General features: G+C 43.3%; 1 protein-coding gene across 8 annotated transcripts in view; it reads right to left on the bottom strand.

The window, feature by feature from the left end:
* ocrl (OCRL inositol polyphosphate-5-phosphatase) overlaps positions 1-14,274 on the bottom strand; it is a 39,913-nt gene that overhangs the window by 16,123 nt on the left and 9,516 nt on the right. For 7 of the 8 annotated variants that reach the window (XM_052488455.1, XM_052488454.1, XM_052488456.1 and 4 more), the window contains exons 4-17: positions 13,880-13,993; positions 8,497-8,706; positions 7,969-8,236; positions 6,706-6,867; positions 6,129-6,230; positions 5,605-5,719; positions 5,241-5,357; positions 4,499-4,680; positions 3,978-4,089; positions 3,491-3,600; positions 2,329-2,464; positions 1,918-2,028; positions 1,369-1,534; positions 532-767 (exon numbers count right to left, since the gene is read on the bottom strand). In XM_052488455.1, coding sequence (XP_052344415.1) covers positions 532-767; positions 1,369-1,534; positions 1,918-2,028; positions 2,329-2,464; positions 3,491-3,600; positions 3,978-4,089; positions 4,499-4,680; positions 5,241-5,357; positions 5,605-5,719; positions 6,129-6,230; positions 6,706-6,867; positions 7,969-8,236; positions 8,497-8,677 — 1,998 coding nt within the window. In that variant the 5' untranslated portion in view covers positions 8,678-8,706; positions 13,880-13,993. The remainder of the gene's footprint in view (positions 1-531; positions 768-1,368; positions 1,535-1,917; positions 2,029-2,328; positions 2,465-3,490; positions 3,601-3,977; positions 4,090-4,498; positions 4,681-5,240; positions 5,358-5,604; positions 5,720-6,128; positions 6,231-6,705; positions 6,868-7,968; positions 8,237-8,496; positions 8,707-13,879; positions 13,994-14,274) is intronic. The other variant, XM_052488457.1, reaches the window with a different exon arrangement.

Below are 14,274 nucleotides of genomic sequence, written 5' to 3' on the forward strand. Positions count from 1 at the left end.
AGGACAATGACCCAACACATCTCCGGGCTGTGTAAGAGCTATATGACCAAGAAGGAGAGTGATTGAGTGCTGCATCAGATGACCTGGCCTCCACAATCACCTGACCTCAACCCAATTGAGATGGTTTGGGATGGACCGCAGAGTGAAGGAAAAACAGCCAACAAGTGCTCGGCATATGTGGGAACTCCTTCAAGACTGTTGGAAAAGCATTCCTCATGAAGCTGGTTGAGAGAATGCCAAGAGTGCGCAAAGCTGTCATCAAGGCAAAGGGTGGCTACATTGAAGAACCTAAAATATACTTTGATTTGTTGAACACTTATTTGGTTACTACATGATTTCATATGTGTTATTTCATAGATTTGATCTAGTAGTAAAAATAAAGAAAAACCCTTGAATGAGTGGTTGTGTCTGAACTATTGACTGGTACTGTGTGTGTATATAATTTAACTAACATCTCTTTAATACATCAATCCTAACCTACTTCGAAAGTATTCCTTCCTGCTTGCTATCACGTTAACTAGTCCCACTCACCAGGTCGATGAGCTTGGTGATGGGGATCTCCCGGATGGGCTTCTTCATGCGGCACAGGGTCTCCAGTGAGGTACCGAAGCAGCTGGGCAGGTAGTTGCCTGAGATGGTGATGAAGTAGTCCTTGCCTCGGTCCAGATGCAGCACCAGAATATCCTCGATGGCGTCCTCTCCTGAGTTGAGCAGAGTCACCGAGTCCTTGCTCACATACACATCCAGGAAGATCTCTAAAGTTTCATCTGGTGGGGAGAGACAAAGAGGGGAGGTGTTCATTAGGGTTTAGGATGGAAAACATTCTGCAATGGAAAGTAGACATGGGCTTTTCTTATTGAACAAAATCCTTGTTTCAATCGGTTTTCTTTCGTTTTGGTGCCTCAAGAACAAAGCTCTAGTGGCATGATAACTGAAGAGGGATAGCCACACTGGGAACAAAAGATACATGCACACAATGGGTTATGACAGAGTATAGATACTATACAAATGCATTCTTCGGTCCAGTTGCAAAACAACCCCTATGTAAAATATTTGATTGGTAGGCCTATAAATAATATGGTAGCAGCATGCCCTCTGACAGGCTTGGTAGGACTTTCAACATATTGCATAAGTATCAAAAGTGTATTTAAGGAGTAGAGGCGAGGGGTCGTATCTGGACAGGCCTTCCTTCTCCCTCCTCTAGGAGATTATTCAACTGATTGATCAGTAAATCCTTAGATCCACTCAGATCAGTGAAATCCCACCAAGGAAGGAGTAAAGGATGCATTGTGAAAGTATCCCCACCAGACAGGGCCTGTGACTGACTGTGGAAGGTAGGTGCCATGGCTGAAAGTGAAGTGGACTCACTGGGCTCTAGGAAGCCTTCACTGGGCTCGGCGTGGAGCCAATTCTTGCAGTACTGGGAGTCGTTCAGCTTGGGAATGAAGGCAAAGTGACAGGGGACCTGCCCGTCGTTGGAGATCACAAAACGCTCCCGCTGAAGCTGGCGGAACTTGACGTCCTTAAAGGTGAACTACGGGAGAAGAGGGAGCGAGAGAAAGAGAGAGATGTTGGGAGGACAGACACACAGTAAGCCAGAGTGCAATAATATTTGATTGATCTATGCAAAGCAGATTGTTTAAAATACAAATAGATGCCCATGTCATTCTACCTGTGCAAAGTAACTCAAGCATCTTGGCAGGCTTATATCAATTTTCTTAGTGATTTAAATTCAGACCAAAAAAATTGCCTGTCACAAGTCCCTGATTCAATTCAAAACGACCATGTCCCTTGCTTACTGCCAAAAACAGAGAATTATTGATCTGAAACAACATGTCAGTGGGGAGGACATGCTGGACAGGAAATCAATACGATGAGAGTCATGGCTCTGTACGTGTGCATGTTCTGTCTACTCACCTCTCTGTCGGTCAGTGACAGAGACGGGAGGAATTCGTTCTCCATCCTGTCCATCATGCGCACAATCTCCTCAAAGACCTTCTTGTAGCGTGCCTCATTCACCACCTTCACCTGTTACACACAGATTCATTTTCCATCAACACCGATACATTCATTATAGCATAACTAAGCACGCTATTCGAGAATAAACACATTTTAAGCCAATTTATATGTATTTATGATTCTCAATAAGCTGTATAGTATGTTAAAAGGTTTTTATGTCTATTTTACTTAATGGACTCCTTTGGCTTAGCAGATATGTGTTTATTGTGAAGGTGAGGTCTCCATTGACTGCCTTGACCTGAATCAGTCAGATGTGATTTCCAGACGCTGAGGGACAATGTAGTGAGTAAGTGGCTCCATGATCCTTACCCCTACGCTGAAGAGGGAGCTGACGGGCTTGTGGTCGCTGGTCTTCAGTTCCATGTGGCTCCTGTAGTGGAGCTGCTTAACGTTACTACCCCTCCACAGGATCCGGTCGCACCACGCCGGGACACGACACTTACCACTGCAGGAGAACCCCAGACAGAGAGACAGTGGTTAGGAGGCACACGGTCAGCTAACCTCACACAAGGATCGTGTTCCTCCAGTACCTCCAGGCTCTGATCAGGCCCTACACCCAAACAAGGGCACTGCGTTCATCCACCTCTGGCCTGCTCGCCTCCCTACCACTGAGGAAGTACAGTTCCCGCTCAGCCCAGTCAAAACTGTTCGCTGCTCTGGCCCCCCAATGGTGGAACAAACTCTCTCACGACACCAGGACAGTGGAGTCAATCACCACCTTCCGGAGACACCTGAATACCCACCTCTTTAAGGAATACCTAGGATAGGATAAAGTAATCCTTCTCACCCCCCTAAAAGATTTAAATGCACTATTGTAAAGTGGCTGTTCCACTGGATGTCATAAGGTGAATGCACCAATTTGTAAGTCGCTCTGGATAAGAGCATCTGCTAAATGACTTAAATGTAAATGTATGTTAAATGTGTTCATTTGGGCACTAAATGAAAGACAGCGGATTGAAAGTGATAGACAACATCCAATATGAAACAGTAATTTTCGCTTTCCGCTGAAAAGTTTTCCAAACAGGTTCAGTTGCATGCCACACAACCCAGTGTCTCCCTAGATACCTTATATTGTTTTCCAGGTAAATCACAAAGGCCCCCAAAGCAACCTCCTGAGTCTCTTCAAATTATTTTAGGCAGGAAGGGAACAAAGCTAGTTAGGGCGGCCTACCATGCCTATTCAATACTGGAAAAACATTGCCTCAAACAGCTGTCTATATTTGAGTAAGGACTCGTTTCATTACTGGGACAGAATGTTTGGAACGGTGGCTTTTCAGATTTGACCTTACACATAAACATGAATAATCAAGGTGCTATGGCATATGAGGACTATCCAACACAGGGTATTTCCTTTACACTCTGTTGGGTGGGGGAGTAATAGTTTACAGCTCAAAATACCAAACTCTCTGGGTATTATATACTTTAAGTACGTACTTGGAGGGAAAGGAATCAGGATCAGTGGTAAATTTACCTAGAGTCCCAACGGTCCGTCTTGGCATCATACTTATATGTGGGCATGAAATTGATCTCTCCCTCAATGAAGTCTGTGAAGGCTCGCCTGGTCTGTCTCTGGATATTCAGCTTCACACAGAGGAAGGAGGGGAAATATAGCAACAACAAAGGTTATTCAGAGACAGACAGAGGAACTCCTGTATTTATAACCCTCATAAACAACCAGAGAGAAAAAAGGGAAGGAGGGATTACACCAAAGTTATTGCAGAATACAGAACTCCACCCAAAAAACATTTACTTTTATTTAGTGTCACTCTTATCGTTGAGGTTGCCGTTTTCTGTTTTGGTAACTGATTTGTCACAGTGCAGAATGACAACATGATTTATGTGCAGTATTGTTGAATTAAATGTCAAACATTTATGACAGCGCTGAACCTTACACTTTAGGTTGTTTGCATAAACAAGCTGTAAAAACCCATTGTGTGTGTGTGTGTAAATATTCCTACCTGGTCATACTCCTGCAGCTTCCTTAGTTCGTTGTGGGAGATGAGCTGTTTGACCTCAGCTGCATCGTACACAAACAACCGGTAGTTCAGATCTCCTACCCAGATCACTACACTGGACCACAGAATGGATGAAGAGTTATGCATTGTAACACAACAGCATGTAAAGTCTTACAGTAACACCATAAGTTTACACATAATATAAAACTCTACGAAAGTACATCTGTGACATGGTTACACCATTTTACAGTTCACTATTTACTTTGAAATTATGTTGAATTACATTAGTTTTTACCTGAGAATTGTTTATTGGGTATTCAATAACACAATCACCACAGCACTTTGTAAGTACTATTTCAAATAATTACATGCATTATGGGCAATGACGACTACTGTAAGCCCCTTAGGTCTTGAAATACTATTATGGAGAACACATGCCCAATGCTTCACACTAAGTGGTATGCTAGTGTAGTCATTGGATCAATGCCTATGACTTTACAGTATGGGTCTTGTAAGGGACTGACTCGTGTTTGACGATGGTGAGGGGAGGGTGGTCTAGCAGGTGGAAGCTCATGCGGGCACAGATGTCTTTGTAGTCCTGGTTCCTCCTCTCAAAGTCCTCGACGTGGGCCGCCAGGTGGGAGTTGACAAAGCAGAAGCTGGTGTTGTGGAACACAAAGCGCACCGCCACGCCTCCCTTGTTCCCCTAATGGGAAAAGAAAGCATTGAATGTTGATTGACTGATTTGTTTGTTCAGTGAAGTGTCCCGCAACAGACGCTCAGCCCATCAAAACTTAAGACATCTGTGGCGTTGTGTGGTGACAAAACTGCACATTTTAGAGTGGCCTTTAATTGTCCCCAGCACAAGGTACACCTGTGTAATGATTGTGATGTTTAATCAGCTTCTTGATATGCCACACCTGTCAGGTGGATGGATTATCTTGGCAAATAAAAATGCTCATTAACAGGGATGGTAAACACATTTGTGTGCAAAATTTGAGCGAAATAAGCTTTTTGTGCGTATGGAACATTTCTAGGATCTTTTATTTCAGCTCATGAAACATGGGACCAACACTTTACCTGTTGCGTTTATATTTTTGTTCAGTGTATTTCATATTGCATGAAAAGATCTGTTAATTTACATTTGCGCATAAATATAGTGTATACGTTCTGTATACCTACCTATAAAATGGTATAAAGTTATAAAGTTGATTGGAGAAATAGGAGAACAAACACTTCCTCTTAGTTGACTTGACTCATTCGTACCATTTTTCCCATGATGCCAGTTCCCACTTGCTCTGCAGCCACTTCTTTGATGTGATTCTTGTGCACCTTGTTGACATACACCACCAGCATCATGCCCACTAGTCGGATGGTGCGCACCTGCGGGGACAAAAGCATCCATTGTGGACGACATTCATATCCAAATAATATTACGTCTATTTGTGTATGAACCAAATAGATTGATAAGGGCAAATAGATTGATAAGGGCATCTGATAAGTGCCATTGATAAGTGTGTGATTACGGCCATTATATTCCGTAATTACAAGAATGTAATATTTTTAGTTTAGCTGATCGAACCATTCCTGTTTTACACTGAAGATGAGAAGAGACCTCTCACTGGCTCACCCTTTTGTACTTGGCTTTGGGGTGAAGACTTCTCTCCACAGCCTCCACCCACAGCTGCTCCTTCGACGAGTCCAGATAGAAGAAGGCCTCTGTGCTCAGGTCCAGCTCCTGGAAACTACAGCACCCAGAATGCACAGGAAAGTCAGTGTTTCAATGCTTAGTAAAGTGCAATCAGCACTCATGCATGGGAAAGTGCACAAAAACACTCTTTAGAGTATGCAATGAAATTTAGGTTATAACTAAGTCCATCCATCATTAATGATGTGGCATTCAGAGGATCCGTTTCCCGAAAAGTATGTTTTTTGCACAATTCTGTTTTGTATTCACTAGGCCCCAAACGGAAGAAAACGGACTGAATCAGGGAGGGAATACCTGAGGTTGTCCGATAAGAAAATCTTGTTGCTTGTTTCTGTTTTGCGTAGCAAAACATTTTGCAACGGTGTGCACTGATGAATACAACAGGTCCATTCACTCATACATTCTGTGTAGAAGACATTGGATACTCAGATAGACATGTCACTGACCCCAGAGCGTAGACGTCAGGAGGTTCTTGGTTACAACACAGCCAGGGCTCTAGACTGCTGTCTGGAGACTGGCCGTTCACATTCCACGTTCCGGTAAACAATCTGAAACAAACACACATAACATTCTTATATAGACATTCACATGCTTAAGTGGACAGACACATAAGTGAGTAGACTGATAAGGGTTGCAGGTAAGAATAGGGACAATGGCTCAGTGAGTGAAGGTAATTTTTAGAACAATGCAGGATCCTGCCCACTACAGCCTCCAGAAAAATGTATAATAACTAAAATAGGCGCATTTGATTTAATCTCACCAGAATGGAATTTTAAAAAAGGGTGATGCTGCTATAATCCCCTTTCAATTGATCTCCTCAATGTTCTGTCCAGAATAACAACTGTCTACTGCAGGGGAGCACATGTAATGAAGCTGGCTCAACGAATCACGCTTGTGTGATGTTACCTTGCCGAGACCTGAATACTCGGATTAGCTCTCCAAGGTAATGCCTAGTGTTTCGCTTGTGGCACACAGGAGACCCGGGTCGGTCACACACACCCCCACAAACCAACGGGCACTCACCTGAAGTCCTTGATGTCCACATACTCCTTCTCCTTCTTGCCCAGGCGGTGTTTGATGAGGTACTCTCTCTGGCCGGCCTGAGTGGAGAACATGGCATTCCGCATGCTGTTGGTGGTGGGGCTGTCGTTCCACGAGGTGGGCCGGTCCACTGAAGTCCTAAGACTACAAGATCAAATGAGCTAAGTCATCACCACAGTATTTCCACATCATTATTTTCCAAGCAGGGTGTAAAGCAGACACATCAACAACTAGGCAAGTGGTCACCAACCGATCGAGAGAGCTCCAAGGCATTAGTAGGCGATCACCAAACATTTCTATAGAAAAGCCAACGATAAAGCCTTGTGTTCCTATTTTTTTTGGTTTGCACTGTTGGCGGTAGGTGCACTTGATTCAGCAGCCTTAGGGCCAAGAAGGTAAAGTGTTCCCATTGTGAACCATTTCATGTGTCTGAAGGCAGAACTTGGCATACGTTCATGTTTAAGTTATTCAGCACTGTAAACACTTTGTTCAACACTTTTTACAAGTCATTCTGCTTACCTCCACTCACGCTACAACCAGCACTGCAGCTACAATTAATGAGTTCATCAAAATGTTTCCATAAGCTTGTGTTTCATTAACACATATATATATATATATATATTCGAGAAATATGACTTTCTCTGGTCATAGGAATAACGACATGAATTGGTGCATGAGGCAGAAATAATGCAGTGCGACTTGAATTTCAACCATCAGCTGGAAGGAAGACCTTTTTCTCAGCGAAGGGAGGGAGAGTGGAGCGACAGTGAGTCGGGTGAGAGACAGTCTTATCGCTGCTCTCTCCCTCCCTCCCCTCAGACTGACAATCAGATGCAGGCCATCAGTCCAGTAAAACAAAAAAAAGCCAATTATTATGCTCGCTCAGCTTTGCCTCACAAGTAATAGAACAAATTATCTATTACCAGTGTGGTCAAATACGAAACATTTCGCAATATAATTAAAAAATGCTCTGAGAAGAACAACATTGGCAAGGCAATTCAAGTATAGCCAATATGTAGTGATAATATATTGGGCCTATAGCCTACAGCACAAACATTAACGTTGCATATGATTATGTTTTTTAAGTCACGTTTATTTTGGAATCAGAAAGTGATCTGGACTCAAAAAGGTTGGTGACCACTGATCTAGGCCCTCTAGAAATAAATAGAGGCCCTCTGACACCAAAAGAAGCTAAATACAGTTCTGTAGAGGGAAAAATATCTCCAACAGGATGGGCATACTCACTCTGTTTTGGCAGGCGTGACGAAGGCAGCATCTTTAGCCTGTGTGGACGAGGCTCTGTCTTTGGAGGTGGGGATGGGAGCGGGGGGGAGAGGATTGGAGGGAGTGTACGAGCCTTTACGTGGAGGTAGAGGAGGAACTGGAGGGGCTTCCCGGGGGGGCACAATGCGATTCTGCTGGTTCTTCTTCTCCTCCACTTTGAGGGAGTGGTTGAAGTTGTCCTCAAAGCCAAAGTCCGTGGCCAGGGAGAGAGCTGTGTCCTGTCTATCTGCTGAGATGGAAAGATTCAGATGTGAGAAGCCGTGACATTCAACAAGTATTGATTCACTCCGGACCACTTCACTGTATTGTGTGCTGATGTAAAAAGGCTGCAGCACCATCACCCAGGTGGGTGCTAGACATAAGTGGGGGACAAGGTGAGTTGACCCTATACAATGTCAAGCGCTTTGAGCAGCTGGAAAAGCGCTATATAAATGCATTCAATTTTAACTATATTATCCATGTGCATACCTGTGCAGGTTGTATCCATACCTGTGCAGGTCTGGTTAGATGAAAAGCTATTGGCGAGGTTGGGAGGCGGTGGCGGTACGCCGGTGGGCTTGGTATGAGAGTTGACAGCTTTATGGATCCCTCTTTGTGGAGGGATGGGTGGGACTGGGGCAGAAACTTTGCGAGGAGACGACATTATGGGAGCAGGTATGATGGGATCCATCACCTTGATTTGCGTGCTTTTGGACTCCACTGGAGGAACAAAAATCAAAATTTAAAAAATTAATTAAAACATTTAAAAAAAGAGAACCTTGGGTTTGACGGCAGCGCTGGATCACTTAAGAGATAAATGTTCTGAGTTACATAAGACAGCATTTCTGTACAGGTTGCAACCTGCATAGTACATAGTACCAAGAATTGCAGTCTTTCAAATGTGTATAGTTCCAAGAATGTACAGTAAATGTCATTTTTGTGGATCTAAGGAGAAATGCAAATAGCAATATCACTACTCCCTTCAAAAGGATCCAACTCATTGTTCTATGAAATGTGCCATCTTGTTTCTATTGACCATCTCAAGCTGACATCAGCAGTTTCTGTGAATCATTATTACAATGACTGGGAAAACAGACTTATCTAGAGGGACAATCCAGGAGGAATAAGATCGTTGTGGATGTCATTCCAGAGTCTTCATAGGAGAACTGGGCCGTATGAAGAAAAATGCTCAGTGAATAGCTGCAGATGGATCATACGAAGATTGAGGTGGAGCGCGCTTACAGGTCTGGAAAACATTAACCAGCCTAGGTGACAGACCCATGCCAATAGTGGTCAAGTTCCTGAGGTTTAAAGACAAGATGGCTGTTCTGGAGAGAGCCAAAATCTTGAGAGGAACCAACATCTTCCTCAACCTGGACTTCTCTGAAACTGTGCACCAGTGGCAGAAAGAACTTATCCCAGCTATGAAAGCTGCCAGAGAGCATGGGAACATTGCTTACATTGACTATGACAGGCTCATTGTCCACCCTCCCTCCCAAAAGCCTGGGAGGAATGAGAACCAAACATATTTATTTATTTTCCCTCCGTATTATATCTAGCTCTGATTAACTGCCAATGAAAGGGCTAAGGCCCATATTCATATATGCAGCCTTAGAAATAAGGTTCACGAAATCAATAACTTGCTGACTGACACTGGATAACATTCTGGCCATCTCTGAAACTCAAATAATTCCATTGATGATACAGCAGTTGCAATACAAGGATATAACATCTACAGAAAAGACAGGAATGCTTATGGGGGAGATGTCGCTAAATATGTTCTGAGCAATATTCCTGTAAAGCTTAGAGAGGATCTCATGTCGAATGTTGTTCAAGTGTTGTGGTTGCAGTTCATCTGCCTCATCTAAAGCTTATTCTTTTGGGTGCTGCTATAGGCCACCAAGTGCTAAAAGTCAATATTTCGATGAATTGTGTGTGATGTTAACAGAGGTAAATTTTCTGGGTAAAATTAACATTGACTGGTTAGCAATTAGCTGTCCTCTCAAGAGGAAGATTCTAACTGTGACTAATGCCTGTAATATGACTCAGGTTATCACTCAACAAACTAGAGTGCATACCAATATTGGATCTGTGACATTCACTTCTATTGATCTGCAGAGCTTTGCTTCAAAGCAATATCAGTTTCCATTGGCTGAAGTGACCATAACATTGTGGCAATAACACAGAATGCCAAAGTACCAAAAGGTTTGACCTAAAGTAATTTAAAAGAGATAATACAAAATGCTCTCATGATTCTTTTGTTGAAGATGTGAAAAATGTTTGTTGGTCTGAAGTGTAATGAAGTGAATCCAGACACAGCACTGGAAGTATGAAGTGAACCCAGACGCAGCACTGGAAGTATGAAGTGAACCCAGACGCAGCACTGGAAGTATGAAGTGAACCCAGACGCAGCACTGGAAGTATGAAGTGAACCCAGACGCAGCACTGGAAGTATGAAGTGAATCCAGACGCAGCACTGGAAGTATGAAGTGAATCCAGACGCAGCACTGGAAGTATGAAGTGAATCCAGACGCAGCACTGGAAGTATGAAGTGAATCCAGACGCAGCACTGGAAGTATGAAGTGAATCCAGACGCAGCACTGGAAGTATGAAGTGAATCCAGACGCAGCACTGGAAGTATGAAGTGAATCCAGACGCAGCACTGGAAGTATGAAGTGAATCCAGACGCAGCACTGGAAGTATGAAGTGAATCCAGACGCAGCACTGGAAGTATGAAGTAAACACTGGAAGTATGAAGTAAACACTGGAAGTATTTGTAAAATTATTAATGCCAATTGTTGACAAGCATGCACCTGTTAAGAAACTAGCTGTGAGAACTGTTAAAGCTCCCTGGTTTGATGACGAATTGAAAAATTGGTTAAAAGAAAATTATGCAAAAGAGGTGGCAAACAAGTCAGGCTGCTCAGCTGATGGAGTGATCTACTGTAAATTGAGAAATGTCATGATTAAATGTAAAGACATTATACGACAAAACAAAGATAAATGACATAAAAACAATGGAAACATACTTTGGAGTACCTGAAATTAAGTTCATGGGTCATTTATAACAAAATATTTCTATATTGTCAATCATTTCAATGACTATTTCACAAGTAAAGTGAAATTACAATTTCACAGTGAACCATCATATTTTTGTATACTGTAAAACTTCAATTATGCGCAGTCTCAAATAGCCACCTGACCTTTTATTAGCCGTGCAACGGCACACAGTTCAGTAAATAAATGCCCGTTTCAAATAAACGGTGGGTCTAAACAAATTGTTGACTAGGTTTAAAGTTAGATTTGTTAGATTAAATAATTCAGTAATGACAACAAAACATGTCATTCATCCATTTGTATCACCAGTAAGAAACCGCTAGCCATTCGCTACTGAGAACTGATAGCTAGCCATAGACATGTAGCTAACTGGCAATCAAAAAAACAGTCAACAACTTCGGGAGTACAGACCCAGAAAATCAAAAAAATGTATCTTCCCAAAAGAGACAAAATAAACCTGACAGTGTGTAAATGACAACACATTATTGCAGGAAATAAAGAAAGTAATTTAAATGCTGGAAGTGAAACTGAAATTGCCTGAGTTAAAACATTTACTATGCAAATGAGCAAAAGCTGTGTGCCGTGCCTTATGAAAACAAAAGGCTGGCTCAAATAGAAGCCTGACTTAAATAAAAGCCTGTTGTGTCCAGTGATTCAGTGAATAAGCGCCTGGGCTATTAATTTAAGTTTTACAGTAAAAGATCAAATAATGAAAGAGAAGGATTGCCGTTTTGAATTTGGTCAAGTTAGTGTGACATATGTCGAAAAACCATTGTTATCAATCAATAATGATAAGGCACCAGGTATAGACAACCTTGATGGGCAACTATTGAGAATGGTAGCAGACTGTATCGCCACCCATATTTGCTATATTTGTAACCAAAGCCTAAAGGAGTGTGTGCATCCACAGGCATGGAAGGAAGCTAAAGGAATTCCACTGCCTAAAAATAGTAAAGCACCTTTTGCTGGCTCTAACAGCCACCCAATCAGTTTGCTGCCTGCTATTTTTCAGAGCACAAGTTAACTACTGACTTCCAGCATGCATTTAGAGAAGGGATTGTACTTGTACTGCACTGACTTATACTTAGGAGTTTATCATTGGATGGTCAATTATCATAGGCAACTCACACTGACAAAGTTGTTGTGAAGATGGGGAGGAGTGTCTGTTATGAAAAGATATTCTGCGTTTTGACACAATAATCAACTGTACTAGTTGTTCAGGCGCTGGTCTTGTCCCATCTTGATTACTGTCCTCTAATATTGTCAAGTGCTGCAACGAAAGACCAAGCAACGCTGCAGCTAGCTCAAAACAGAGCAGAACGCCTTGCCCTTAACTGCACATAAAGAACTAATATCAACAACATGAGAAATGTTACTGTGACAAATTCCAGATTGTCTGCAAAAATCAAATAACATTCAACTCAGATTCCAATACAAAAGACATGCAACCAGGGGTCTCTTCACAGTCCCAAGTACAAAACGAATTCACAGAAACGCACAGTTTTATACAGAGCTATGATCGCATGGAACTCCCTTTCAATTACTCAAGCAAACAGAAGAATTACCTTTAAAAAAATGGATTAAGCCTCCCGAGTGGTGCAGTGGTCTAAGGCACTGCCTCGCAGTGCTAGCTCTGCCACTAGAGATCCTGGTTTGAGTCCAGGCTCTGTTGCAGCCGGCCGTGACCGGGAGACCCATGAGGCGGCGCACAATTGGCCCAGCGTTGTACGGGTTAGGGGAGGTTTTGGCCGGCCGGAATGTACTTGTCCCATCGCGCTCTAACAACTCCTGTGGCGGGGCGGGCGCATGCATGCTGACACGGTCGCCAAGTCTGCGGCGTTTCCTCCCGACACGTTGGTGCGGCTGGCTTCCGGGTTAAGCGGGCATTGTGTCAAGAAGCATTGCGGCTTGGCTGTGTCATGTTTCGTAGGACGCACGGCTCTCAACCTTCACCTCTCCCGAGTCCGTACGGGAGTTGCAGTGATGGGACAATTGATTACCGCGAAATTGGGGAGAAAAAGGGGTAATTTGAGGTTAATTTGTGTGACTTTCATTGTCTATCAGTGTATCAGTGTTTTGTTACTTTCCATGTTCTGTTTTATGTGGACAGCAAGAGTAGCTGCTGCTTCTGCAAAAGCAAATGGGGATCCAAATTGCCACTGGTCAAAATTTGTGCACGGAATAGGGTGCCACTTGGGACAGTCAGAGAGACAGCACGTGGGCAGTTTGGGTGGTATCTAGAAACTAGGAAGGAACTGGTTGATGTAAGAGGCTGTGTTGCAATATTTTTACAAGCTCGCTGTGACACTGCGTCCCAAATGGGACCCTTACTCCTTATATAGTGCAGCCTATGGGCCCTAGTCAAAAGCAGTGCACTATATAGGGAATAAGGTGCCATTTGGGACAATGTATCAGTGTGACCTCATTACAGTGGGCTTTCTCAATTATTAACCAGCGATGCCAAGGCAACCATTGACACGGACAGGAACTGTTCAAAACTTAAAAGGGCAGGTTGTCATATTGAACAGTTACTATCCCCCATCTAGCCAAACTGCTTCAGAACCTGGCTAAGGTTCATGGCTAAGGCTGCGTGATCGAAGGTAGCCGCCACTTTCTGCCCCCGCCCCGTCCCCTTGGTAGACTTCAACAGAGCTTCAACATATCTGAGGAATGTCACAGGCAGGCATGGGTTCAACGTGAGAGAAGAGAATGTAGAGATATATCAGTAACGTGAAGCAGTGCTAAGTGAATAATACATGCCCAAGGGAGTAGGGACGTCAGTCCGGTTCAGCAGTGTTGAGCAGTGTGAGAGAGAAGAGAGAGGAGACTGGCTCACCTTGCTGCTTGGCTCTCTTCACTTGGGAGAAGAATGACTGGCTGCGCTCATCGTCCTGTAACTCCAGCACCAGCTCTGGGGCTTTCTCCCCTCTGACACGAATCCTAATGCAAGCTGGAGGGGGCAGGGAGAAAGACAGATTCATTCAAACAAACACACATTCATCATTGACTCACCTTATGGCCAACACAGACCCCTTCAATTCAAAACACTTTATTCCCAAGGGGCAATTATTGCTGGACATGGTGTGTGACACGGGCAGGAGTGACATGCAGACAACACATGGATAAATTAGTTACATTCGCCACAAATATACCATTGACTCACTCACCACAACCATGGAGACAATACCCACGTCTACATGCATGTCTACCCACTATGCACAAAATTAGGTA

The sequence above is a fragment of the Oncorhynchus keta genome, chromosome 30 (assembly GCF_023373465.1).
Source record: "Oncorhynchus keta strain PuntledgeMale-10-30-2019 chromosome 30, Oket_V2, whole genome shotgun sequence".
Taxonomy (NCBI): domain Eukaryota; kingdom Metazoa; phylum Chordata; class Actinopteri; order Salmoniformes; family Salmonidae; genus Oncorhynchus; species Oncorhynchus keta.